Below are 24474 nucleotides of genomic sequence, written 5' to 3' on the forward strand. Positions count from 1 at the left end.
TGTTGTTGGAGGTCAATAGATAGCAATTAAATTGAAGTGAAGGGCAGTGGTGGTTACAAAGGCTTCCCCAGATCTGGGGAAGGGCCTAAAATGATCTGATAAGCAGTTAGGTCTTGGTCTTGTGGACAAAGGGGAACCATGGAAACTTTTTGAGCAGGAGAGTAGTAGGGTCAGGTCTTGGCACCAGGAAGATGACTCTAGCAGCTTGTGCTGGATGGTGAGGAGGAGTTGCCAAACTCGGTCACTGCATGGCTATGTCCGGTGTTTGTGGAAGATGAGAACAGCAGGTTTGGGAGGTCATTCTGAAGAGCACCTCTGAACAGCCCCCTTTTCTTCACTGAATTGAGTATAATTAATTCACTCATTTCACAAACTTTGCCCCATATGAACGATGTGGGTCAATGTGCAAGGATGGAGGAGGGCAGGAGGAACCAGGATGAGCCCTCCCTTCCCCTGCCCTAGCCCTCTCTCCACCCCTCAATCAGAATGTGTTTTGATAAGTGGGGGCTTGGGAGACAGCATGAGGGTGACAAACTGTGCCTCCTCCACCAATTAAATTTTTTAAAAAGCTGCTATGGAAGGAGCGAATATTAGTTTCCTGATTTATAAAGCCAAATGGATTAAGCTCATTCATTGCCCAGGGAAACAAAAAGGAAATCTTCAATACCTCTGTGCACATTGAGAACGGGAACAATACTGGTCTTTAGAAAGCAGAAACCTAATTTGGGGGAATCAATTACCCTCTGTGTCCCTGCCTCTGTGGGCTCTCTCACTGGCTTTCTCTCAATAGAGATTTTCTGGGAGGTAGAATATGGAGAAGTTGGTCAACCATAGGCACACCCTCCGTTTAGCCTTACAAACAGGAGGCAAAGAACTAGGGTTTGTGGAGTGGGAGTTGGGGGTGCACCTGGATATCAGACACTTGTGGAAATGGGAGGAGGCAAGCTGTGGCTGGGGAGGGCTTTGGGATAAAACCTGGAGAATGGGGGAGGGGGGCGAGTATAGGGATGTGCAGTGAGAGGGCAAGAGAAGGGGATGATGGGGACCCGGAGTTTATAACTGGGGGGAAGGGGAGCATCCTCCAGTCCGTGATGGGGTGAGGAGGACACTCTCTCAGCCTGGCTCCACAGACCCCAACCGCCTCCTGATTCGTCTCGTCTGTGGTCTGCACTTGCCCTTGTGGGTTTGAGCCTGCAATGTGCAATGGCCAGAAAATTAGACAAAATGAAAGGGGATGGGGCGCCAGCCACAGTAGCCACGGAGTCACATTCACAGCCACACACAGAAGCGCGTGCACAATTTCACACATTCCGGTGCTGGGTCTCAGACACTGGCCCACGGTCCCCAGCCCCAGGGCCGCACTCACCCCGATGCACTCACAGTCACACATGGGGAAGCCCACACTCACAAGGACAGGGTCACAGACTCAAAACGACACCCCACATACTCCCACCCGAAATCGCACACATTCCGCCTCCCCCAAGTCCGAGCTGAAGCTCCCACGGTGTCTCACCACCCAACACAGCCCTCACTCTGGCATGTGGTCACACACACACACACACACACACACAGAGTCCCTCACACGCACACACTCTGGCTGTGCTTTTGTGTTTTGTCAGAATTAATGAGAAAAGTTCCCGTGCCCTGCGGGTAATTAGTGTCCTTGGAGTTAAATAAGCTAATGGCGGGCACCTCTGGCCCAAGCAATTATGTTTGTGTATTGAATAATTGATTCAAAGGGGGGGAAGGGCCGCTAATCAGATCTGAACATAATGAATTGATTTAATTAACAGGGGAATCTGAGGGGCCCTGGGAAACGCAGGCTTCTTCCCTCGGCTGAGCGAGCGCTGCCCGCGCGGAGAGAAGAGCGCGCGGCGGCGGCGGCGGCGGCGGCTCCGGCCCGGCCCGGGCAGCTGCTGCCGGCTCGGCTCGTCCATCGAGGCCGGGCGGACTCGCCCCAGCCCCAGCCCCGCCCCAGCCCCGCCCCTTGCCGCCCCGCCCCCGGGTCTGGCCCGGCCGCCCGCCCGCCGGAGCTCCTAGCCGGTGGGGCTCAGCTCCGGGCGCCGGTCGATCCGCCCCAGTCCGCGGCCGCGCTCGCCGGGCGCGGAGCCCGCGCGGGGCCGGCGGGAGCAAAGCAGACGAGCGACGGCGGAGTCCGAACCGCCCGCCCCTCCGTGTCCTCGGCCCGGGCCGGGCTGGAGCCGCCGGGGACCATGGTGTTGGACCAAGAGGACGGTAGGTGCCCGGGGATCCGCGGGGCGCAGGGCGAGGGCGGCGGCAGCGTCCCCCGCGCCCGGCCCCGGCCGCCTTTGGCCCGCTCCCCGGAAGCCCGGCGGTGGAGGTGCGCGCGGGTGCGTATCGGAGTGCCGGGCTCAGCCCGAGGCTCCTCAGCCGGATTAGGAAGTCACACGGGCCAGCCAAGCCCGGCAGCCCTGCACGCTCGGGCAGGGAACTTTCTCAGTGGCTCTTGCCGCCTCGCGGGCAAAGGAGTGCCTCTCCGATCCGCGCCGTGGGCTTCCCCGCAGTGCCCACTGACCCCAGTCTCTCTGCCTCCCCACTGGTATCTGCATGTTCCCGCTTCTGCACCGCTGCGGAAAGGCTCCCCCAGGAGGATGCCCAGAGAACCCCGGGGTGAGGGTGCCGTCCAACCAGCACCGCCCTGGGGTCCCTCAGGTCTGGAACGTCATAGCTGCGGGATGGGTGACATGGCTTCACACCTGGCCGGGTTGGGGAGGACTCTGGCCGATCAGTTCCCCCAGCCCAGAGTGTTGGGAGGTGCACTGCCGGTTAGGGCATGTGGACGGGCTGTATATCCAAGATAGCAGAGGCGGATTCACATTGATGGAATGAGTTTTTAAGCTTCAGAGCCCTTCCGTTGTAATTTTGTTTAGTAAATCTCCTATTCTTTTTCTTAAAGACCCTTTACTTACCCACCCCAACCCTAGTTGCATAAGGAAGCTTGACTCAGAAAATCTAACCACCCCTGGGTCCAGCTCACACCCTTCCCATTGTAAATGCCAGTCTCTTAGGAGAACTCACAGCTCTGCTGGTCCATGGAGCATCCCCGGTTGCTAGGGCAGTTCTCTGGTGCCCGGGAGATGAAGCCCTGAGGCAGGAGGCTGGGAAATTGGGGGTTGGGAGGCAGCTGCTGGTCTGCAGGGAGGGGTCTGGGTGCCTGGCCTTTCTCTCTGGCCCCGCTAGTCCCTTTTCCCACCATGCCACCTCCCAGTAGGGTGATTAACTATCCTGGTTTGCCCAGGACCATCCCTGTTTTATCACTGACAGTCCCAGGATCTGGAAGCCCCTCAGTCCAGAGAACTGGGGCAAACTAGGACATCTGGTCGACAGCCTATATCCACAACCTTCTCTGGGCTGTTGTGCAGGGGTGGGTTGGCCTTCATTGAAGGGGCGGGGAGACTTGTTTTCTGGAGTGTAGATTCTGCATAGGCCCTCACAAAACCCAGCAAGTTATAACGGCAGCTTCCTGGAAGGCCTGTCCTAGGCTTCCAGAAACCGAAAGAGGAAAAGTTTGCCAACTGTGTACTTTGCCACTCTAGTAGGTTGCAAATCCCTATGCATGGGCTGCTTTGTGGGAGTCGGGGGCTGGGCAGGGCAGGGCACCTGAACTTGGCCAGCAGCCATCCTGATGGTACGCAAAGTCTGTAGAGTCACTCTGTCCCCTCAACTGTGGCGGCCACTGGGAACGGGCCTTTGTCACTCCAAATACCCCTTTTGAGTGTCACCTGTGAGGCCAGCTTGTAACTCCATCTTGGAGCTGGAGGCAGGCCCTCAGGCCAAGGCACATGTGACAAGCCCCACTGAGGAGTTCTGGAATATCTGGTCTGCTGGGCCCCCCGGGCATCAAGTCTTCAGCCCCCTCCCCCACAACCCCAGTGCAGGAATCCTTCATCGGGACTTTACTGCCAGATGCAATGACAAACTGCTAGGACCTGCCCAAAACTTTGTAAAGCAGCCAGGCTCACCCCCTTTCTGCTCACCGTAACCTAGGGGGCTGAGCAACTGGCCTCCCTCTGCTGTCCCCAGAGGCATTTCAAGGGCATTTTGGAGCACTCTTGGCAGTCTCACAGTGAGAGTACACGCTCATCACCTGTGGAATGTGTCAGGTGCAGACCCCCGCCCCCAGCCCCAGGGGATACGAGAATTCCACCCCCGTGTTGTGGGCGTGCCCCTGGACCTGAAGGCAGCTTGGGTGGGAGTGAGCATGGGCACAGGAGTTACCTCCCTGCCCAACAATTACCCATAAGCTGAGAGGGAGGCTGCTGGAGGAGCCAGGCTCCTGCCTGGGTTTGTCAGCCCAGCAGGCCCCTTCCTGGGTGGGAGCTCAAGTCACCCAAAGCGTCCAAAGGTTGCTGGGTAGCTCTGTCCACCAGAAGGCCTCTGTGGAGGCCCTTCTCCAGATGAGTGTGGCAGCTCAGTGCTCATCACTGGGGCTGCAGAGGGAGCTGCCTGTGGGCAAAGGCAGCTAGCCCTTCACACACAGCACCAACTCCCTGCTCACACCCCAGCCTCTTCTACAGTCCATTGTTCTGTAACCCAGGCCTGCCCCAGTCCCTGGGTTGGGCTGCAAGGCCCCTGACTCCCGAAAGAGATGTTGCTAACTATGTGGCTGCTAATTGGGCACCTTGGGAGCTGGGGAGAGCTGATGTTGGGACAGAGTCCCAAGCACACACCTGAGAGTGAGAAAGTGGCCCCAGCTAATCAAGTTCGGGTTTGTGGGTCAGGGCCAGACCCTGAGAGTGAGGAGAGGCAGTCCCAGAGGCCAGGAGTAAGGCCACAGCCCTTGTAGAGTGAACACCTCCAGGTAGCAAAGAGCTGTCTACAGAAAGAAGCTCCCCCTTGCCAGCCTGCCAGGTCCAGTGCTTGCTGTGCTGTCAGGCCCCCATCTCAGGCTGGGGTGAGGGGCTGGCACTAAATGTGCCAGCGGCGGCAGTGCCAAAGCCTCCCTCAGACCCTCAGGGTACAGCTGAGCTGCAGTGGCAGGGGAGAGATCAAGCTCGCAGTCCTGAGGGATGGTGAGTCTGAGCAAAATGATATATTTAACATCAAATATACTCAAGGACTATTAGGATTAAGTATTCAAGATGAAGGGGAAAGCGAAACCCTCTGAGCTGCGGATGAAGCATCTCATTAGAAGCAGCCTCTCTTCTGTTTTCTCAAAGCTTGACTTTCCTGCCTAGGGTAGAGGAGGATGGGCTGCAGCACCATCCCTTCTCCCCTTCCCCCTCCCATCAAGCACCCCACATTGGGGCCCCCTAGGGCTTAAGGGGCATGACCTGGCCTTCAAATCTCCTTTGTACCCACTGCCTCCCCCCTTCGCCATTGTCTGGGGTGCTACATTTACAAAGCACATTCATATGCAATGTCTCATCTGATCCCCAGAGCAAATTTGGAGATAGCAGAGCTGTCTTCTGCTTCACAGACAGGGAAACTGAGGCCCTAGGGAGAGAAAATGACTTGCAAAAGTCCCCTACTGGTAATAGGCAGAGACGAGATGAAGTCGTGATGGCCCTTTGCCCCTCCAAGGACTACAGTTTCCTTCTCCTTGCCTGGATCTAATCCTTGGAAGTGACTGTGGGGGATGAGCCTCTGGCACATGTTAAGATTTCCATCCCATCCTGGAACTCTGTACTGTCAAGAGAAAAAAAAAAAGCCCTTGATATTGAAGAGTGGCCTTCCTGGAGAAGGCAGCCTGGGCACCAGCCCCAAGGTGCTCAGAGAGAAGCAGGGTTCGGAGGGAGAGGAGATGAACACTGTATCCCTTCCTGCCTCCTGCGTTACTAAGCAAAAATCAGCACCTCTGTAATAGTAGGAATCTGTTTTCACTGCTGTATCCCCAGTGCCTTAGAATAGAGCTTGGTGCCTAGTATGTGCTCAATAAATAGTTGTGGAATGAAAATAATAACCTTCAAGGCCATGCTGTGCTTGCTCAGATAGAAGCTGAGACAGGATCTCATTCTCTGTGAAATCAAGATGCTCTTCTGAGGGGCTGCTGGGGTAAGGGTGGTGATGGAAGACTCAACAGTGGGAAAATCTGTGCCCTGCAGAGGGTTAACTTTGCCAAACAATCCAGGAAGCAACCAGGAACCCCGGAGAGAGGAGGTAGCAAGGGAGGGTACGTGGTCAGAGAAAGAGTGCCCCCGTGGGAGGGGGCCAAAATCAAGGCTGAGGGGACTGACAGACAGGAGTGGCCTACCAGACAGTGTTTGGGAATGAGGACCCTGGGTCCTGAGCAGAGCCACGCGCCGAGTTGAGGCCTAGAGGCCTCCAGGTGGCGCTGCGGAGCCGGGCAGCCGCGCGTCTCCACTCCCCATTAACTCGGGAGGGAGGGGGGCCTCGGGAAATGTGTGCATTTATTCAGTAGCAGGAGTGCAAACCTCATACATTGAGGGAGAAAGGCAGCGGGAGACGGCCGCCGAGATTCCCCCATCTCTTTGAATATAATTTTAGATTGAGATTCAGATTAAATCCGAGGGGAAAACACTTTATGAGGCTGAAAGCTGTGTCGTTGCCAGAGCCAGGGTTATGAGCTATCAAATGCAATTACATTAAGACAGATTATACTGGGCAAATTGAGCCATTTAGAAGGTGAGAATCAAAGAAACGGCTCTGATCCTCTCTTCCCCCTTCTCTCTCCCTCTCCCTCTCCCTCTCCAAATTGCAGTTCGTAGTTCCTTGCAATTCTGAGGCACAAAAGTAGGTGAGACTGCTTTTGTATCTGCGAAGTGCTTCACTCCTGAATGTAATTCTAGCTGAGTGCAATCTAGGTTAAGAGCCGGACAAGCGGGTAATTAGAGTCCGCTCGCTGCCGGAGGACCGGCCGCCCCGCCGAAGCGCGCCCGGAATCGGCGCCCTTCTCCCGGCCGAGTCGAGCTGCGGCTGGACACGGAGCGCCCGAGATGATGGTGCTGGACAAGGAGGACGGTAGGTGGCGGGCGGGGGTCCCAACGCCCCGCGCCCCTGCGCCCCCGCCGTGGCGCGCGGGAACACACACGCCGGGACACGGGCGCGCACACGCCGGGCTGTGCTGGGCTGGCGGTCCCCAGGGGACTTGGGACTAGGGTGGGGAGGCAAGGGACCTCTGGGCTGCGCGCCCCCGGGGCCGGGCCAGGCCGAACCGGACCGCGGGCGGGCGAGCTGTGCTCCGGCCGTGTGATGCTCTGCGGGGCCGCGTGGAGGCTCCGGCTGCCCTCGGATCTCGGCGCAGCGGCAGTTCGCGTAGAACGTTTCGTCTTTGCGGCTGCTCCTCTCACCGCAGCCATCACCCTCGCGCCGCACGCGTAACCCGAGAGTCGCAGAGCGCCGAGCAAATCAGTGGCTTCGGGAAATCGGACTCCAGAGCTTGCGGCCCGCTGGCGCGCAGAAAGAAGGTGGCTACCGGGGTGCCCGGCAGGCCAGGGGGAAAGCCGGCCGGACCCTCGGGGACACGGCTGCCCGAAAGCTCGGTGAGATAAAGGGACGCCTCCTGTGCTGCCCACTGTCTCCCTGAGGGCTCTTGAGCTCGGAGGCAGGAGTTTGGCCCAGAGGAAGAAAGTGTCCCGCTCCCGGCCAGTAGCACGCGTGCCGGAGGCGCCAGGACCTACCTTGATCAAGAGCTTCACTGCGCCTGAGAGGTCAGAAGAGCGGGGCCCGCGGTGGCTAGAAGCCACTAGTAGGGGGTCTCACACACCCAAAGCCTTCCTGACTGCGACTGTCCCGCAGTAATTGTCCTGGTATGTGCAGGAGAGGTCGGAGAACCCAGCCCTCTTAAGGGTAAAACCAGTGGGTGTCTTGTGACCCAGGGGCAGCCCTCGGGGTCGGGAGAGTGGCCCTTCCCTGGCCCCGGCCCATGCCCTTCTCCTCTGGAGGTGAGGGTTACCTGGTGGGTTAGTGTTGTCGGGAGACATGAATCTAATTGTTAGCACCCAAGCCCCACCTGCATTGTACTGCTGGTGAGGACCTGAGAAGAGGGGTTTTCTGTGAGTCAGTCGGGAATCTTCTTAGAGTGACATCAGCTGACCTCTCCCAGTGAGTATGAAGGTCTGTGCCCTCTGCCCTCCAGGTCGGTGGTGTTCCTGACATGGTCACTTGGTGGAAATCTGAAGTTAAGTGACTTAAGGTCACACAGGATGTTCCCTTTGCTGCCACTGTGTGCCGATGCCCCTAGCCTCCCTTCCACCCACTGAGACCTCAGGCAGGAAGGGCCATTTAAAATATCTGGCCCGGGGGTGGCATGTTGGGGAGCTCTGTGGCCGGTCAGCCCATTTCTGGGCATGTGGGTAGAAAGAGAGGGAGGAGGACTAAATGCTCTGGCCAAAAGAATCCGTTTGCCAGGGTTTGGCTAGGGTGAGACACCCACTTCCTGTGTGCTGTTCTTTTTTATGGGCCCTCCCCTGGAGCCCCAGGTGGGCCATTAGAGGGCTGGGCTGGTGCAGGCGTGTACTGATTGGAAAGGAGAAGAGGTCAGGGGTGAGGCCAGACAAGGAGGAAGGAGTCCTCGCTTTAGCTCCTTTCTCATCAACTCCCCGTGTTATCTTGGACCAGTCATGCCCATCTTGAGACCTCACTTTTCCTCTTGGTAAAGTGAGGAGCCAGTGCAGGCAGGTCCTTCCTTGGTGTTTGGAGGTGCTCCCACCATGGGCAGCATGTGGAAATTGGGGTATGTCTTCAACCCAGATTGTTTGGTATTGGTCCCTAGGCCCAAGCCAGAAATCCAGAAGACCCAGGCCCTGTACACAGGTGGCCTCAGGCAGGAAGATGGACCTCCAGCTGACAAGATAACACCGCCACCAGCACTTCGGGTCTTGTACTCTGCAGGCACCCCAGAATGCCTTGGCTCTGTGTACTAAAGGTTTCTAGATGAGCCCTAAATGGACATGGTTCTCTGGAGGTCATTTCAGCCAGTCTCCTGCCTACCCCCCTGGTATATGTGTTTCCCTTAGTGTTCCCCAGACCTGTAAAGAAGAGCTGACTCTGCCCTAAGGTCCCCCAGCCTGTCCAGTCTTAACGATGTGGTGCCCAGTAGTGTTGAGATCACTGAGCTCTGGGACCCCTCACAGCACAAGGAAGAAGACTGGCTCAAGTCCTGAGGAGTCATTTGATTCATGTCCTGCTCAGCCTAGATCTGTCTTTCAAAAGCAGCCTTTTTGCTCATAAATCCACCCTCCATTCCCTGTTGGAGTCTAGCATCTCCTGGTTCCAGGAAACCCTGAAGGTGGTACCTTCAGCTAGGTGGAGGGAGAAAGGCTCTAGACCCATTCACATCCTCACCCCCACCCCCAAACCTGCTGCCTAATTCCTTCCTTACACTTAATGCTCTCCCAGCAGGTGGCCATCTGGGCTGGGTGGCAGTACTGCTCCCCAGGGCCCCCAAGGAGTATGTTCCTCCCGGCTGTGGACTGCACCCTTTGTCTGGCTGCAGCGGGGAACTCGGGCTCCTATTAACCACCCCCAACGCCTTTTCTCCACCTGACAGCATCTTGTGGGAAGAGGCCCAGGCTCCTCTGGTTGAAGTCAGGTCTGCCAGCTGCCGAGGACCAAAGCTCTTGCTCTGCTGGGCTGCAGGGCTTTCATGTTGCACTTCTGAAAGATAATAAAATATCAATCGCTTTGCCGTAGCAACGGGTTTAAGAGACTTTCTGAAGTATTGAATCGTCAGAAAAAAAAATTTTTTTTTTTTTTTGCTTTTAAGCACAGTGCATTATTAATAAAGTAATCCATTAGGTCGAGCAGTGAAGGGCCACCACAGAGAGGAAAGATCTGTTTTGCAAACGGTTAAACTTCGGGTTTCAAGATTAATTGCTTTCATTTGGATGCTTGCTCTTGGCCTAGCCAGCTCCACTTTACTGGAACTCAGGGTCCTGCCTTTCTACGTGCCGTGGGGCCTGCCTGTCAGCAAAGGGAGCCCAGCTCCAACTTTCCTGGAGAAACCACCCTTCTCCCCCTGGCACCTGTGCTTGGACTGGCACAGGCAGTGGGCTTTCCGGGGAGGTTTGTGGTCCAAGGGGAGCTATAGCCCTGAACCCTGAAGAGTCAGATTAGCTCTCAGCCTGTTGGAGAAATGGCCCTAGAGCACGAGCAGGCAGCAGAGGGTCCAGGCAGCCCCCAAAACAGGGAGAGCCTCAGGTTTTGAAGGAATGGGAAGGAGAGCATGCTGAAGTCACCCCCGAAGGGTGGCCCCACGTGTGTGCTGCAGAAGGGCAGGTCTGGGTGTAAGCTGCCTCTGCATAGGCCCAGCAGGAGGGCCGGGGCGACTGCAGGAAACACAGGCAGGCAGTGGAACTGACTTAATTCCTAGGGCATTTTTAATAAGTTAAAAAGACCTAAGGAGATTGGAGCTGGGCTGAGGAGGACCAGACAGTGCATCTTCAATTGTTAATGACCACTATGAGCACAGCTTCCACAGCAGACTTGGTTGATCCATGGGGGCAAGCTCTCAGCTACACTTGGCTACTGACTGGCAGGACCTCCTAGAATATCCCGTCATGCTCTGGACCACAGAGGGTCCTAGGGGCCTCTCCCAGCAGAGTGTGGCCAGGACCTCCCTGGTCCTGGAGGAAAGGCAGGAGGGAGTGGGCCCTGATGCTGTTCCGTAGTGCAGACCCCAACCCATCCGCAGGAGGGTGGAGCCCACTGGACACTGCTCTCTGTTGAGGGCTGGTAAAGGCCTTGTGAGGCTGGCACGGTGGGGACCAGGCCTGGCACCTGCCGTGTGCCTGGAAGAGAAGGGTCTCCATCTGCACCCACCAGTCTGGCCTGGGCTGCAGCCATTTCCTCATGCAGGGGAATGAAGCATCACAAAATCTGAGCATGTACAGCTATGTCCCCTTCCTGCCCAAACACAGCGAGGCAGGGAGCCTATAAGGATGGCTTTCCCCAACCCCCTCCCAGAGCCCAGGGTAAGAAGCAGGTGCTTCCGTCTGTCCCCTGCTCTTCCATTCATCTGCCCACGCGGAGAACTTGGGATGAGGGGCGGGGTGGAGGGACAGGGAAACAACATAAATTGGTCTGTCGTCCGGAATCCATGTCTCGCTAATGTACCCAGATTAACTCAACTGTAAATTGTCTCCTTGGATGGCAGTGTCTTGCTAAAAGTTTCCCATATGATTCATGATTTGGATTGCTTTTAACGGCTATTGGCTAAGCAAGCCGGTGACTGTACAAGGTGATGCAATTGGCATTAGCGAGGGAGGCACGGGAGCGTGTAATGCAGTCAATACTGCATTAACTACTGATGCCCAATTACAGGGAGTGGGAGAGAGCCTTTCAGGAGCATTAGGACTGGGGAAAGCTGAGATCACTGGCCGCTGCTCGCCTAAAAGCTTCACCCTTTGCGTGCCGGGGCTCGGCCCTGGCCTGGCCACTCACTTGGCCTCTGTGGCCGTAGGAACTGCCTCTCTCGCTCTTGCATGTCCCACAACGATGCTTTTAGCACATGGAAATGTGCATTTTCCTAGAGCTGGGGCCTGCTTCTCATCCCTCCTGAGAATTGATTTCCCACCCAGCTCCAAGTCCCAGAGTCAGATGGGGTGGCTGCCCCACCTGCTTCCATTTAAGGAACCGCTCAAAAAGCCCCATCTGAGAGTAGGACCAAGAGGAGGTCTATTTTGGTCTCTCCCCTTTGGAACAGATGGATGATTGCCAGCGAGCATTGGCGGCCGACCCTCTATGATCGGAAGAGATGTGAGGTTTAGCCTCAGCACAGCTGGACTGCTGGCACAGGCAAGGCTGCTGAAGCTGAAGAGTGGTCTTGGCTGGGCCTTCTCTGAACAGAAGACAGAGCTGGTTGGCTGATGAAAGTGACCCAAGCCAGCTTGGGGTCCTTAGCCAATGTGGACCCCCTCCAGAGCTACATCCCACAAAGGGCACAGCTGTCCCCATGTAGCCAGGAGGCCAAAACTGTTGTTCAGGTCCAGTTCCAGGGGCCAGACGACCTCCCAGGAACCCCTGATCAGGCATATTATGAAGTTTGGAAGAAGCTAGGGATGAAGGTAGAAAAAAGGACCTGATACCCCAGTGTGGCAGGTACTATGGGACTTGCTGCCACATCTACTATTGTGCTGAGCTACGTAGGTCTGATATGTCCACTGTAGTTCTGTGTTCTGTGCCAACCCAGTGCTGAGGTGGTTTTGCCTCTATACCTTCTCATCTCTATGGTGAGAACAAGCACATCTAACTGGCAGGATTGTTTTCAGGATTAGCTCAGATAATGTCCATGTACACACATTATAAACCAGGAAGCTTCATGCATTGTGAAGTAACAGTGCTATCTGCAAAACCACAGGCTGATCCGAAATAGTCCTGTGCCCAGATCAGTGCTTTGTTTGTTGCCTGGTGCTGGGCCCTCATCCTCCCTTTTCTCTAGTTTACCCATCATGGCCATCCCTCACCACTGTCCAGGAGGCAAGGCGAACTCACTACTCACCACTGTTCAGGTCCTTACAGTCAGGTAGCACCATGGGAAGAAGCCTCCAGAATCACTCTTTGTAAGCCCTTCCATTTATAGTGGCAGAGTTGAAACTCAACGTTGCCCAGAATTACATAGGGAGTTAGAGCCCAGAGCTTTAGCATCTTTCTGTGTTCCATCTTGGCTTCCATGCCTGTGCCTGTACCCAAAGTGCAACAAGGCTGGATGGTAGAAATCTCTGATAAGGAGGAATATGAGCTTAACCAAGACCATGTGTCTGGGCATCCTACTCATGGCCTCACTGACAGGCAGGGCACGTGTTCTCAGATGTAGGAAGGTCCTCCTGGTCGGTGCTGATGGGCGCTAACCTGACCTGGGCCTTCACGGGCTAGAGAAGCCCCAGAAGTACATGTGGCCTGTAGCCCATGCTGCCTGCCTGCCCTGCCTGGAGCTGAAGGACACCGAGGCACACAGGCCACCCTCCCAGCCTCGGCTGAACTTTTCGTGGCGCTGCTGGCCTGAGTTTTCCTGGTAGGTCTGTACTCTAGATAGGGCTTCACCAGTGGAGTCACCTTGCGCTGACTTGCAGAAGCTGATTCTGCACATCCCTTCCCAACTCTGGGTTCAGGGACATCACATTGGTAACTTGTTACAAGCCATAGTGGAAATATTAACACCACAGAAATTGGCAAACACTGGAAATCAAGGGTTTTTTTTTCCTGGAGAATCAGTTGTGAGATATTTATCAGCACATCACCGGATTGCATTCATCTGGGACTCTGGACCTAATTCTTTCACCACCATTCTCCCAACCCATCTATCACCTTTCTTTTGGTACCAGAGGACCCAGCCTTTGCCACCCTGACATTCTACCAGATACCTGCTGCCACACTAGGCTGGGCAGGACTGATATGTCCACTCTGGTTTTATCTCCCGTGCCGACCTGGCATTTCCCTCTGTACCCTTGCTCATGCTGTCCCCGTTGCCTGGTGCATCCTCACTACCCTTTGGTTGGCCTTGAGGGAGCCTACAGGCAGCCTAGGCTTCTTACAGACCATTCCAGGTCCTGTTCAGAGTCACATCCACCCAACTAGCTACAAGCTCATCTCTCATTGGTTGGAGGATGTTTATTTTGTGTTCTGGCTAAGGCAGGAGCCTACTGTGGCTGACATAACAGAGTGGGGGGTGGGGGTAGGGGGGCTGGCCCAGGTGCAGGGACAGATGCCTCAGAGTGCAGGCCTACCGGGTCAGACTGGATCCCCAACTCCACCTCCTACCCCTTCTTAAGTGGGCTTTCTTGAGTGGCCTACTGCTTCAGGTGCAACCTGCTAGCATAAGTCAGGAGACTCGGCTGACTGCTGTGTGACTTCAGACAGCTTCCTGGGCCTCGGTTTTCACATGTCTACAGTGGGGGCAACACTTAATTGGCACCTAATGTTCATGTACACACTTGATAATCCTGGAAGCCTCGTGTCCATGTGAAGTGAGAGTGCTCTCTACACAGATGCGGGATGATCTCTTTGGCTTTGGCCTCTTGGTCTTTACACAGCAGCTCTTGTTTCACTGAACTCTTAATTAAAAGCAAGCCTTGTACTGTGCCTGCGTATCAGTTAGTTACTGCTGCATAACCAACCACCCCAAAACTCAGAGGCTCAAAACAACAAACATCTATTTAGCTTTTGAATCTGTGGGTCAGTAATGAAGGTTGGGCTTGGCTAAGGGGTTTTCTGGGCCTTGGCTAGACTCACTCATGCCCAGGGGATGGCTGATCAGCTGGATGCTGGGGATAACAAGACTATGTCCCTCATCATCCAGCAGACTTTTCTGGATTATTCCCAGGCTGGAGGCAGGTCCAGAATGAATGTGCACAAGGCTTCTTGAGGCCTAGGCTTGGCTCTGGGATATTGTCACTTTGTATTCTGTTGGCTAAAATAAATCACAAGTCCAGCCCCAGTTCAAAAGATGGGGAAACAGTTCTACCCTTGAAGGAAGGAGGTGAAAAGTCACATTCCAAAGAGTGTGAATATGGGGAGGGGCAGAGACTTAGAGCCACGTACAGGTTTCACAACTCACAAGACCAGAGCTGGGCTCTGAGCCCAGGCCATCTGCACTCCTTCTCTGTGCTCTGCTGGCTCCCAGCTCCCCATTGCAGCCGGCAGACTTGAGGGTAGGAGAGAAGGACACTTGTGACCCTGAGTAGAATCGGAATGGTCTGTAATGGGGCTGCAGGGGGAGCTCCTGGGAGAGGGATGGAGCCAGCAAGAGGATGACTTGGGGTTGGGGGTGTGGGAGGCTTCCTGTGGGGGCCATTGTTGGGGGCCGACATCAGAGCCTGGCCAATTCCTCCATGGGGAAGCCTGGAGGGGGACCACAGTGAGGTCAGGCCCTACTGCCTTCTCTGCCTTTTCGTCTGTCCAGCAAAGCCACCCATCAGTTGGAAGGGGTGTGAAGTTCTATGGTTCCCAGAACGGAATGAAACCTGGACATCCATGCAGATGCAGCCAGGCGGGAATCAATTCATTGGTTAGCCCCTCGCCTCAAAACAGGGCAGTAAGTGGGCTGGTGAGAGGCCCGTGTACATTCATAAACCAACTGATTGAAAAGCAATATTTCAGATAAATACAAGCCAGCGATCTATCAGTGGTTGTAATAAAACCCAGGCTTCAGGCTGTGATTTTATTTTGAAATAATAAGAATTGCTTGATTCTTTTTACTTGAGTTACCATGGTAATTCCAGCGTGGAGCAGTGTTATATTGATTTAGAAAGTGGACAGTAATATTTCTTTTGTGTTATTCTGTTTCTAGGCCTTGATTTCTAATTTCCACTTGGAGATTACTTTTATAAATTTCTTAAGTCCTTCCACTTTTTTTCCTCTCACAGTATAATTTTCCTCTCATACGCCGCTATGTTCTGAGCTTATTGGTTTGCTCTTATTTTAAATTAAACTTGCTGGTTTCAAATATTGAAATGACATCTTTGTCTGTGTCTGTACTTTGGTTTAGCAAAATATTACAGTCTGACGCTTTCTGCTTAATAATTTAAGGGAGGCATTCTGTTGGCCCTCACTGGGTGCTGATAACTTATGACTCAACCAACGCAGACCTTAAACTCCTGACATTTTAATATTGTGTGGCGGGAGCGGCCGCCCCTCTGCTTGAAATCTCAGTGGAGAAAAATCCATGTGGTACCCCAGAAGGGAGTTTTAATAATTCACCTTTGCTGCTTGGCACAATGACTTGATAGAGCGGGGGAGGGAGGCTGGTTCTTCTTGGATAAGTGGGAGCAGCCCTGGTCTGGGCTCTGATGGCCCCCACGGGCACCCACTCCATCCAGACTTTCCTGTCCCCTGAATCTTTAAAAACTCCAATTCCTGATCCCTTGGTGATAGACTGTCCAGCCTGGATTGTGGGGGGCTGCCTATGGGGGCTGCCTATGGATTGTGGGTGGCTGCCTATGGGGGCTGCCTATGGATTGTGGGGGGCTACATCATGAATGCTTGAACTCTCTGTTTCTTAGTTTCCCAAGTGAAACTAGCTTGGGCTTAGTCAGACAGACTGAGTTCAAATCCCACGTTGGTCACTAGGTAATTCTAGATAGTAAACTGAAAAGTAATTCTAACTGGTGAAACGGGTATGATCATGACCATCTTCACACAGCTCTTGATGGTCTTAAAGGTGATTGATGTGGTTTCCCTCACATTCCTAGGGTTTTGGGAGGAGCAGGGGAGAAAGTGGAAATGGGTGTGCTTTGGAAAGTTTACTCCGTTCCAGATGTGCCTGGGTTCAGAACTCTGGCAGGAGTGTTCTTTGGAGAGGACCTGGGGCAATGACTCCACAAGGAAGTGGGTCAGCCCCACCCACTTTCCTGGTCTGCCCAGCGGAGAACAGGGAATCTGCTGCAGCAAGCTAGAGGGTGTTCTCTGTCCTCCGAACTCTCCATACTACACAGCAAGAATGGGGCTCCAGGAAGCTCACAACAACAAAGGTTGTAGGGCAGAGATCTGTACACAGGCCCCGTCTCTCTGGCCTGAGGAAAGGTCCTTCCTGTCCTGCGTGTATCCACCAGTGTGGTGGTGTGTTAGTTATCTCTTGCTGTGTAACAAATTATTTCACAATTTAGCAGCTTAAAAAAGCACCCACTTTTTAATCTCACAGTGTCTGTAGGTCAGGAGTCCAGGTACTTAGCTGGGTCTTCTGCTCAGGGTCTGTCATAATAATCAAGGCACTGGCTGGGACTGTGGTCTCATCTGAAGATTCATCCAGGGGAATGAGCTTTCAAGTTCACTTGTGGTTGTTGCTGCTGCTGCTGCTGCTAAGTCGCTTCAGTTGTGTCCGACTCTGTGCGACCCCGTCCCTGGGATTCTCCAGGCAAGAACACTGGAGTGGGTTGCCATTTCCTTCTCCAATGCATGAAAGTGAAAAGTGAAAGTGAAGTTGCTCAGTCGTGTCCGACTCTTAATGACCCCATGGACTGCAGCCTACCAGGCTCCTCTGCCCATGGGATTTTCCAGGCAAGAGTACTGAAGTGGGTTGCCATTGCCTTCTCTGCATGTGGTTGTTGGTGGGATTCAATTCCTTGTGGGATGCTGGACTGAGGGCCTCCATTCTCCACTGAAGGATGGCCAAAGCCTGCCTTCAGTTCCATACCTCATGGCTTTCTCCACTAGAGCAGCTTGCTTCCTTGAAGCCACCAAGGGAGAATGTCTGCTAGCAAGCAGGAAGTCACAGTCTTTTATAAAATGTGACACATCTAATCACAGATGTGACATTCCATCACTTTTGCTGTATTTTCTTCCTTGGGAGCAAGTCTCTAGGTCCAGCTCATACTCAAGGAAGTGGGTGGGGGGTGGGGCTACACAGGGTGCAGAGGATCATTGCACGCCTGTGTGCTCAGTTGCTTCAGTCTGTTCAGCGCTTTGTGACCCCAGGGACTGCAGCCCACCAAGCTCCTCTGTCTGTGGGATCCTCCAGTCAAAAATACTGGAGTGGGTTGCCATGCTCTCCTCCAGGGGATCTTCCCAACCCAGAATTGAACCTGCATCTCCTGAGACTTCTGCCCTGGCAGGCAGGTGGATTCTTTACCCACTGAGTTACCTGGGAAGCCAGAGGATCGCTGGGACAATCTTAAGAAGCTTCCTACTGCTTGTGAGTTGTCAGCCTCTGGAATAGCATTTCAGGCCCCAGGTGTCCAACAGCTTAGCTGCCCCCAGAGACAGTGACTCACCTCTATCCCCAGGAGGCCCAGCACCTCTGTTCCCTGCATCACCTCACACCAGGGAAGGACACAGATGTCCCAGCACCTTTCATTTCATCTTCACAGCGCCTCCAGGAGGCTGGAACTCAGCATTAGTCCCATTTTGCAGAGGAGAGGGTTATGCCCAGAGAGGGCAGGCTTGCAAAGCACTTGTCTGTTACTCCAGGGCCTCTCTTCTCTCGGAGGAGATAAGGGTCATTCCTTCCTGTGGCAGCCTCCCCACAGCAGTGGGACTGAGGGCCTCAGCCCCTTGCCCGCTCTGCTCAGGCCAGGTGGAGCTGGCGTCTTTGAGGTGGCCTGGGCAGAGGCCACCTCAGCAGTTTCTCACCTGTGAACAGGGCTGAAGGAGACTCTCCTGTGGGCTGGGGCATAGGATGGAGACCAAAATTCATGCCTCCTCCACCTGGCTCTGCCACCAACTCACAATATGTCCCTGGGCAGGCCTCTTCCCCTCTCTGGGGTTTTGCCATTTATGTTTCCAGGGTTGCTGGCTGCTTGATGCCCAAGCTATACCATGCATGGAGACGAGACCCCTGGTGGAAAGCAGTTGGGGTGAGGCCAAGACCAGGAGAGAGACACCACCCCATTGATGTTGCTGTGTCCTTCTTTCGTCTCCCGGGGTCAGGAGAAGTAGAGATCCCAGGTGAAAGCATTTGTGGCCTCCAACCCTCCACACTTGGTCAGGTGGACGATCCCATCCCTGGCTCTTCCCAGGCAGAGCTCAACTAGGAGACAGAGGGGACTTTTGAAATAGGCCTAAAGCCTGGAGGCCAGTGAGCCTGTCCCAGCTTCAGACCTGAGAGGACCCTGGTCAATTATGTCCTTTTATCAGTGGTTGGGGGGTGGGGGTATGAATGCACCAAGAAGCATCCATTAATAATTCTTTGCTGACACTGAGATATTCAGCTGATACTTTCTGAGTAGAAAAGTCTGGGGCCCAGCAGAGGCTGCCTGCAACCTGGGATGGGACATCAGGGCTGAACCTCATCTCTTTGCCTGTTGACCAGAGGCAATCTCTTGCAGGCGGCCATTCTCATGCCAGCCAGAAGCTGCTCCCCAGTTTCCAGGCATCCCGGCAGGGCTTAGGGCTCCCAAGGAGCAGAGGACAGTAGGCGGGGCTAACTTGGGCACAGGTCCCGCTTAGTACTCAGCCCAAGTACAGAGTATGATGTTTTGACCTGCCTTTTTTCCCCTTAGGATGTTTTCACACTACTCTTTGATCCTCAGAATGCTTTATCAGATCAGTGCTAAAATATGCGTTTTACACAAGAATAACATCTCATTAGTATTATTGAAAATGTAAAGAAAAAAATAATCCAGGAAAAAGCCTAAATTGGTTGAAATAATTAACACAAAGCAAAACTGGCAACAGTTAAGACTGCACCTGGCAAAATATGTTATTGACTAAAAATTGACAGAAGAACCAAATCTTCCTGATAGAATTTAGACCTGCCAAAGTTGGCTCAGGAAATATTTTCTGGTATAAGTAATTACTACAAAAAAAAAAAAAATCCCCGGCAACAATGAAAGTTCTAATTTGAAAGATTTGATGTGAGCCCCAAACTGATCATGAGCCACATAGTCACTTAAGAATTTAAGAATAATTTATCCCAATGAGAATAATTCCAATATAATAAAATGGAGGAGAAAGAAATGGTTTAACACTAATGAATAGAAAATTGATCAAGGCAATTTTGATTGAGTCAAATCAAACTGACTTAATGAAGCTCATTAAGAACTACTTTCTTGATGAACTATCATCAAAATATAATGCTTATTAACATATAGCTGTTAGGGGCTAGCCCCTAGTAGTAGATGCTTAGTAAATATTTGTTGCATGACCTGTGGATGAATGAGTTAGCAGGTAAAGGAAGGCAGGCGATGAGCAGACAGAATGAAAAATTCCTTTATCCCAGAGAGAGGGCAGATTTTCATTTTATTAAGATCATTTGGGCTACTCTGGAATGTTTTCCAAAACCACCAACCAATCCTCCACTTCTCAGTGGTCACCTACTGGGTGTCCTACAAATTTAACTCAATTCTGACATCTACCTACCCAGAGGTGACGTCAGATCCCACAGGTCCAGGGCTCATTCCCACAAGACTGCCTTCACTTCAGAAGCCAATCTCAAGTCCAGGTGTCACCTGTACTTCAGACCAACATGCTAACAATCAGGGTTCCCTACACCCCTCCTCTGCTGCTGCTAAGTCACTTCAGTTGTGTCCAACTCTGTGCGACCCCATAGATGGCAGCCCACCAGGCTCCCCCGTCCCTGGGATTCTCCAGGCAAGAACACTGGAGTGGGTTGCCATTTCCTTCTCCAACACCCCTCCTCAGGTGAGATGATCTCCTAGAATGGCTCACAAAGCTCAGGAAAGCATTTCCTTACATTTACCAGTTTGCTCTAAGGAGATGATAAAGGATACAGATGAGCAGGTGGATGAAGAAGCACATAGGGTGAGGTCTGTAGGGTCCCAAGCATAGCAGCTTTCATCCAGCTTCAGCATCAGTCCTTCCAATGAATATTCAGGACTGATTTCCTGAATATTGGCATGCATCACCCTCCTAATATGTGAACATGTTCACCAACCCAGAGCTCATCAAATCTTGTTCAGGACTCTATATAGAGCTTCATCACTAGCCACCTCCCAGCCTTTCCTGGAGGTCAGTGGGTGAGGCAGAAAGTTCTGACCATCTAATCATAAGGTCTTTCTGGTGACCATCCCCAGCCTGAGGCTATCTAGGGGCCCCACCCTAAGTCACCTCATTAGTATAAACTCAGAGGTACTCAGTAGGGACTCCTTATGAATAACAAAAGATACTCCCATCACTCAGGAAATTGCAAGGTTTATAGGAGTTCAGTGCCAGGAACCTGAGACAAAGACAAAGATATATTACTGTTACATCTACTCAGTTCTTTCAGTTCACTCAGTCGTGTCAGACTCTGAGACTCCGTGGACTGCAGCACATCAGGCTTCCCTGCCCATCACCAACTCCCAGAGCCTGCTCAAACTCATGTCCATTGAGTTGGTGATGCCATCCAACCATTTCATCCTCTGTTCTCCCCTTCTCCTTCCTTCAATCTTTCCCAGCAACAGGATCTTTTCCAATAAGTCTGTTCTTCACATCAGGTGGCCAAAGTATTGGAGCTTCAGCTTCAGCATCAGTCCTTCCAATGAATATTCAGGACTGATTTCCTTTAGGATTGACTGGTTGGATCTCCTTGCAGTCCAAGGGACTCTCAAGAGTTCTCCAACACCACAGTTCAAAAGCATCAATTCTTTGGCACTTAGCCTTTTTTATGTTCCAACTCTCACATCCATACATGACTACTAGAAAAACCATAGCTTTGACTAGATGGACCTTTGTCAGCAAAGTGATGTCTCTGCTTTTTAATGTGCTGTCTGGGTTGGTCATAGCTTTTCTTCCAAGGACCATCTGCAGTAATTTTTCAGCCCAAGAAAATAGTCTGTCACTGTTTCCACTGTTTCCCCATCTATTTGCCATGAAATGATGGGACAGAATGCCATGATCTTAGTTTTTTGAATGTTGAGTTTTAAGCCAGCTTTTTCACTCTCTTTCACTTTCATCAGGAGACTCTTTAGTTCCTCTTCACTTTCTGCCATAAGGGTGGTGTCATCTGCATATGCGAGGTTATTGATATTTCTCCCAGCAATCTTGATTCCAGCTTGTGCTTCATCCAGCCTGGCATTTCTCATGATATACTCTGTATATAAGTTAAATAAACAGGGTGGTAATATACGGCCTTGACGTACTCCTTCCCCAATTTGGAGGATATTTGGAGGGGATAAAACTAGGGGCAGAAAAAAACCAGCCATGACGTAGGAGGGAAGTGTTCTTTGTTTTGAATTTTATAGGATGACCACTCCCTAACCCCTCCAGCCGTAGACAGCCCTCTGCTCCTTCCTGCAGTTCCCTTCCTTCCAAGAGTCATTCTGGGCCTGTGGGTGGGTGGGGTGGAGATCGGGGACTAGATGGTCAGACTGGAGGCAGTTGAAGTCCTGGAAAGAAATGGTGGAGGGAGTGGCTAGAACTGTGGCCTTGGGAATGTGAGGGAATCTCTGTAGTCTCCTGGTGGTCAAGATCTTGCCTAGAACATTTCTACTACCAGTAGCAAGGCTTGAGTTTCCAGAGTTGAGCCCCAGGGAAGGCAGACAGAGTCCTCAACTGCAAGCCTGTCCTTATCCACTTTTGTCCTGGAGGCTCCTGCTGACCCTGCCCAGCCTGGCCTGAGGCTCCCTGCTCTCTGTGCTCTCTTCTGTGGCTGCTCCATGATTGGACCAAGCTTCTGGCTTTCCAGGCTTCAAAGGAGTGAGCTGAAGCCCTTGGCCTGAGGCAGGGGGAGCACACCAGGGCAGGGGAGCAGCAAGTCCAGCCCAACCAGCTACCCACGTCCCGGCTCCCAGAATCTCATTTGATCCGTCTGTAAAGTGTTTCATGGCCTTCACAGCTCTGGGCCTGTTTCCTCTCTCAGACTGGCTTCCATGAAAGCTCCTGGACTTCCCTGGTGATCTAGTGCTTAAGAATTCACCTGCTAATGCAGGGGACACGGGTTCAATCACTGATTCAGGAAGATCCCACATGCCGTAGGGCAGCCAAGCCCGTGCTCCACACCTACTGAGCCTGGGCTCCCTAGAGCCCGTGCTCTGCACAAGAGAAGCCACCGCAGTGAGAAGCCTGTGCATCACAACTAGAGCATAGCCCTTCACTTGCCCCAACTAGAGAAAACCCAAGTGCAGCAATGAAGTGCAGCCAAATAAAATAAAATTTAAAAAAACTCCTGATTCTGGGAAACAGCCAAGTCCCTCTACCCTTATCCATGTCTAATACGGCCCACCTCCTGATTATATGAGAGTATGACTGGCCTGAGAAGATCAGAACCTGTGTCTGAGGGCACTTCCATGGTGAGCCCAGCGTAAGGCCCTGGCTCTGCAATGAGCTGTCCCTCAGGGCCTCTGTGCAGCACAGCTCCTGCCTGGCTGCCCAGGGCCTAGCCACCCAGACCATTCCACCCTGGCTGCAGTCTTCTCCCTATGGCCCACTTTCCAGATGCTCTGCCTTCCCTTCCAGGGTAAAGGCTTCAGATTCCCTCCCCCAAGAAGAGAGAAACCCCAAGAGCATCAGTCCAGGCCCCAGATTCAGGGGCGGCTAGGTGCACCCTGCCACAGTGGGCCTGGCTCCCTCTGCTGACCACGTGCTTCATCTTCTTGAGTCACCTTCTCAGATTAGCCACAAAGGGTGCTGCCCTGGCCTGGGCACTGTACTCTCTCCCTCCAGCAGTTTTCATTTGACCCCAAGGCAGCCTAGTCGCCTTCCTTCCTGGCCTTTGTGGCCTGGATCTGAGCTTGTACACCCCGCCTAGGGGAGACTCAGGCCCTGAGATAGGGTAGCACTCCTTACTGAACCTTGGCTGGGGACCTGGAGGACCTCACTCCGATCCTAGTCATAGTGCCTGTGCTGTAACTTGTGATACCTGATGTAGGACAAGCTCAGGGTCTGGAAAAGGGACCCCCCTCCATGAGTATGCTGTTTGTAGGTGGGATGATAGCCTCAGAGGATGGAGAAATTTCAACAGAGAGCTCTAGGGAGACAAAACGCAAGTGTAGGAGTGGACACACTCAGGGAGTCAGAGGAGATGATGCTGCCTAGGGAGCAGGGCTGGAAAGAGAGGGCACAATCAGATTTCTGGATGGGAGTACTGAGGAGGGAGCCGGTAGGGGTGGGGAGGGTGATCTGAAGCCCTTCCCTATGGAGTAGCTGTTATGACACAGGGTGATCCCGGCTGAGGGCTGGCTGTTAGACCTCCCAGGACCCCTCTCCTGACCCCAGAATTTACTTTTGTGAACTGTTTTCTCTTGTTCTCAAAGGAATATTTGTTTTGTTGTTTGTTTTGCTTTCCTTTATAACAGCTTTACAGAGAATAATTTGAATGCCACAAAATTAACCTTTTAAAAATGTGCATTTCAGTGTATTTAGAGTGATGCAGCCATCACCATTATCTAATACAAGAACATTTTCATCACCCGAAAAAGAAACTCCATATCCATTAGCAGTCACTCCCCATTCCCCTCCTCTCTGGCAACCACTGATTTACTTTCTGTCTCTATGGATTTGCCTATTCTGGATATTTCATACAAATGGAATCAGACAAGTTGTGGTCTTTGTGGCTGACTTCTTTCCTATCATAGTGTTTCCAAGGTTCATCATGTTGTAGCATGTCTCAATACTTCATTTCTTTTCATTGCCAAATAATATTCCATTATCTGTGTATATCACATTTTATTTATCCATACATCAGTTGATGGGCATTGCAATTGTTTTTACTTTTTAGCTATTGTGAATTATGCTACCATGAACATTCATATACAAGTTTCTGTGTGGACATATGTTTTCATTTTTCTTGGATATATATTTAGGAGTAGAATTGCTGAGTCATATGGTAATTCTATGTTTAGGGATATTTGTTTTTGACTTTAAATAAACAGTACAAGAATGTTGAGAAGATAAACCATCCTTGGCTGTCTGAGTTTTTGGAAAGGAGGTTGCCTGCAGCCCGGTCCTCTGGGCACCCAAGGTTCAGCAGGACCTTGGGTCAGTCCTTTTCAACTGCTGGCTTCAGTTTTCTGATCAGTGAAGTGGGATTTCTTATGGTTCTTTGCTCACTTCAAGAGCTGTTGTTAGTAATTACTACTTACATAGCGTGTCCAGGATTGCAGAACACTCCTCTTGCTTTAGCTGCTTTGCTCCTTTGGCCCTGCAGTTTGGGTATTATTACTCGAGTTCTGCTGATGGGAA

At 52.5% G+C, this 24474-nt stretch overlaps 1 protein-coding gene across 4 annotated transcripts in view; it reads left to right on the top strand.

Moving 5' to 3' along the window:
• The first annotated feature begins 2008 nt into the window (after nucleotides 1-2008).
• LMO1 (LIM domain only 1) overlaps nucleotides 2009-24474 on the top strand; it is a 41861-nt gene continuing 19395 nt past the window's right edge. Inside the window, exons 1-2 of one of the 4 annotated variants that reach the window (XM_086340188.1) lie at nucleotides 2009-2235; nucleotides 6683-6942. In XM_086340188.1, the coding sequence (XP_086196314.1) occupies nucleotides 6918-6942 (25 nt within the window). In that variant the 5' untranslated portion in view covers nucleotides 2009-2235; nucleotides 6683-6917. Of the gene's footprint in view, nucleotides 2236-6682; nucleotides 6943-7180; nucleotides 7731-24474 lie in introns of those variants that run through there. The other 3 variants (XM_086340192.1, XM_086340190.1, XM_086340193.1) reach the window with 3 other exon arrangements.

This window comes from Bos grunniens, chromosome 15 (genome assembly GCF_055505025.1).
Source record: "Bos grunniens cultivar Pamir isolate PY7600 chromosome 15, Bosgru_T2T1.0, whole genome shotgun sequence".
Taxonomy (NCBI): domain Eukaryota; kingdom Metazoa; phylum Chordata; class Mammalia; order Artiodactyla; family Bovidae; genus Bos; species Bos grunniens.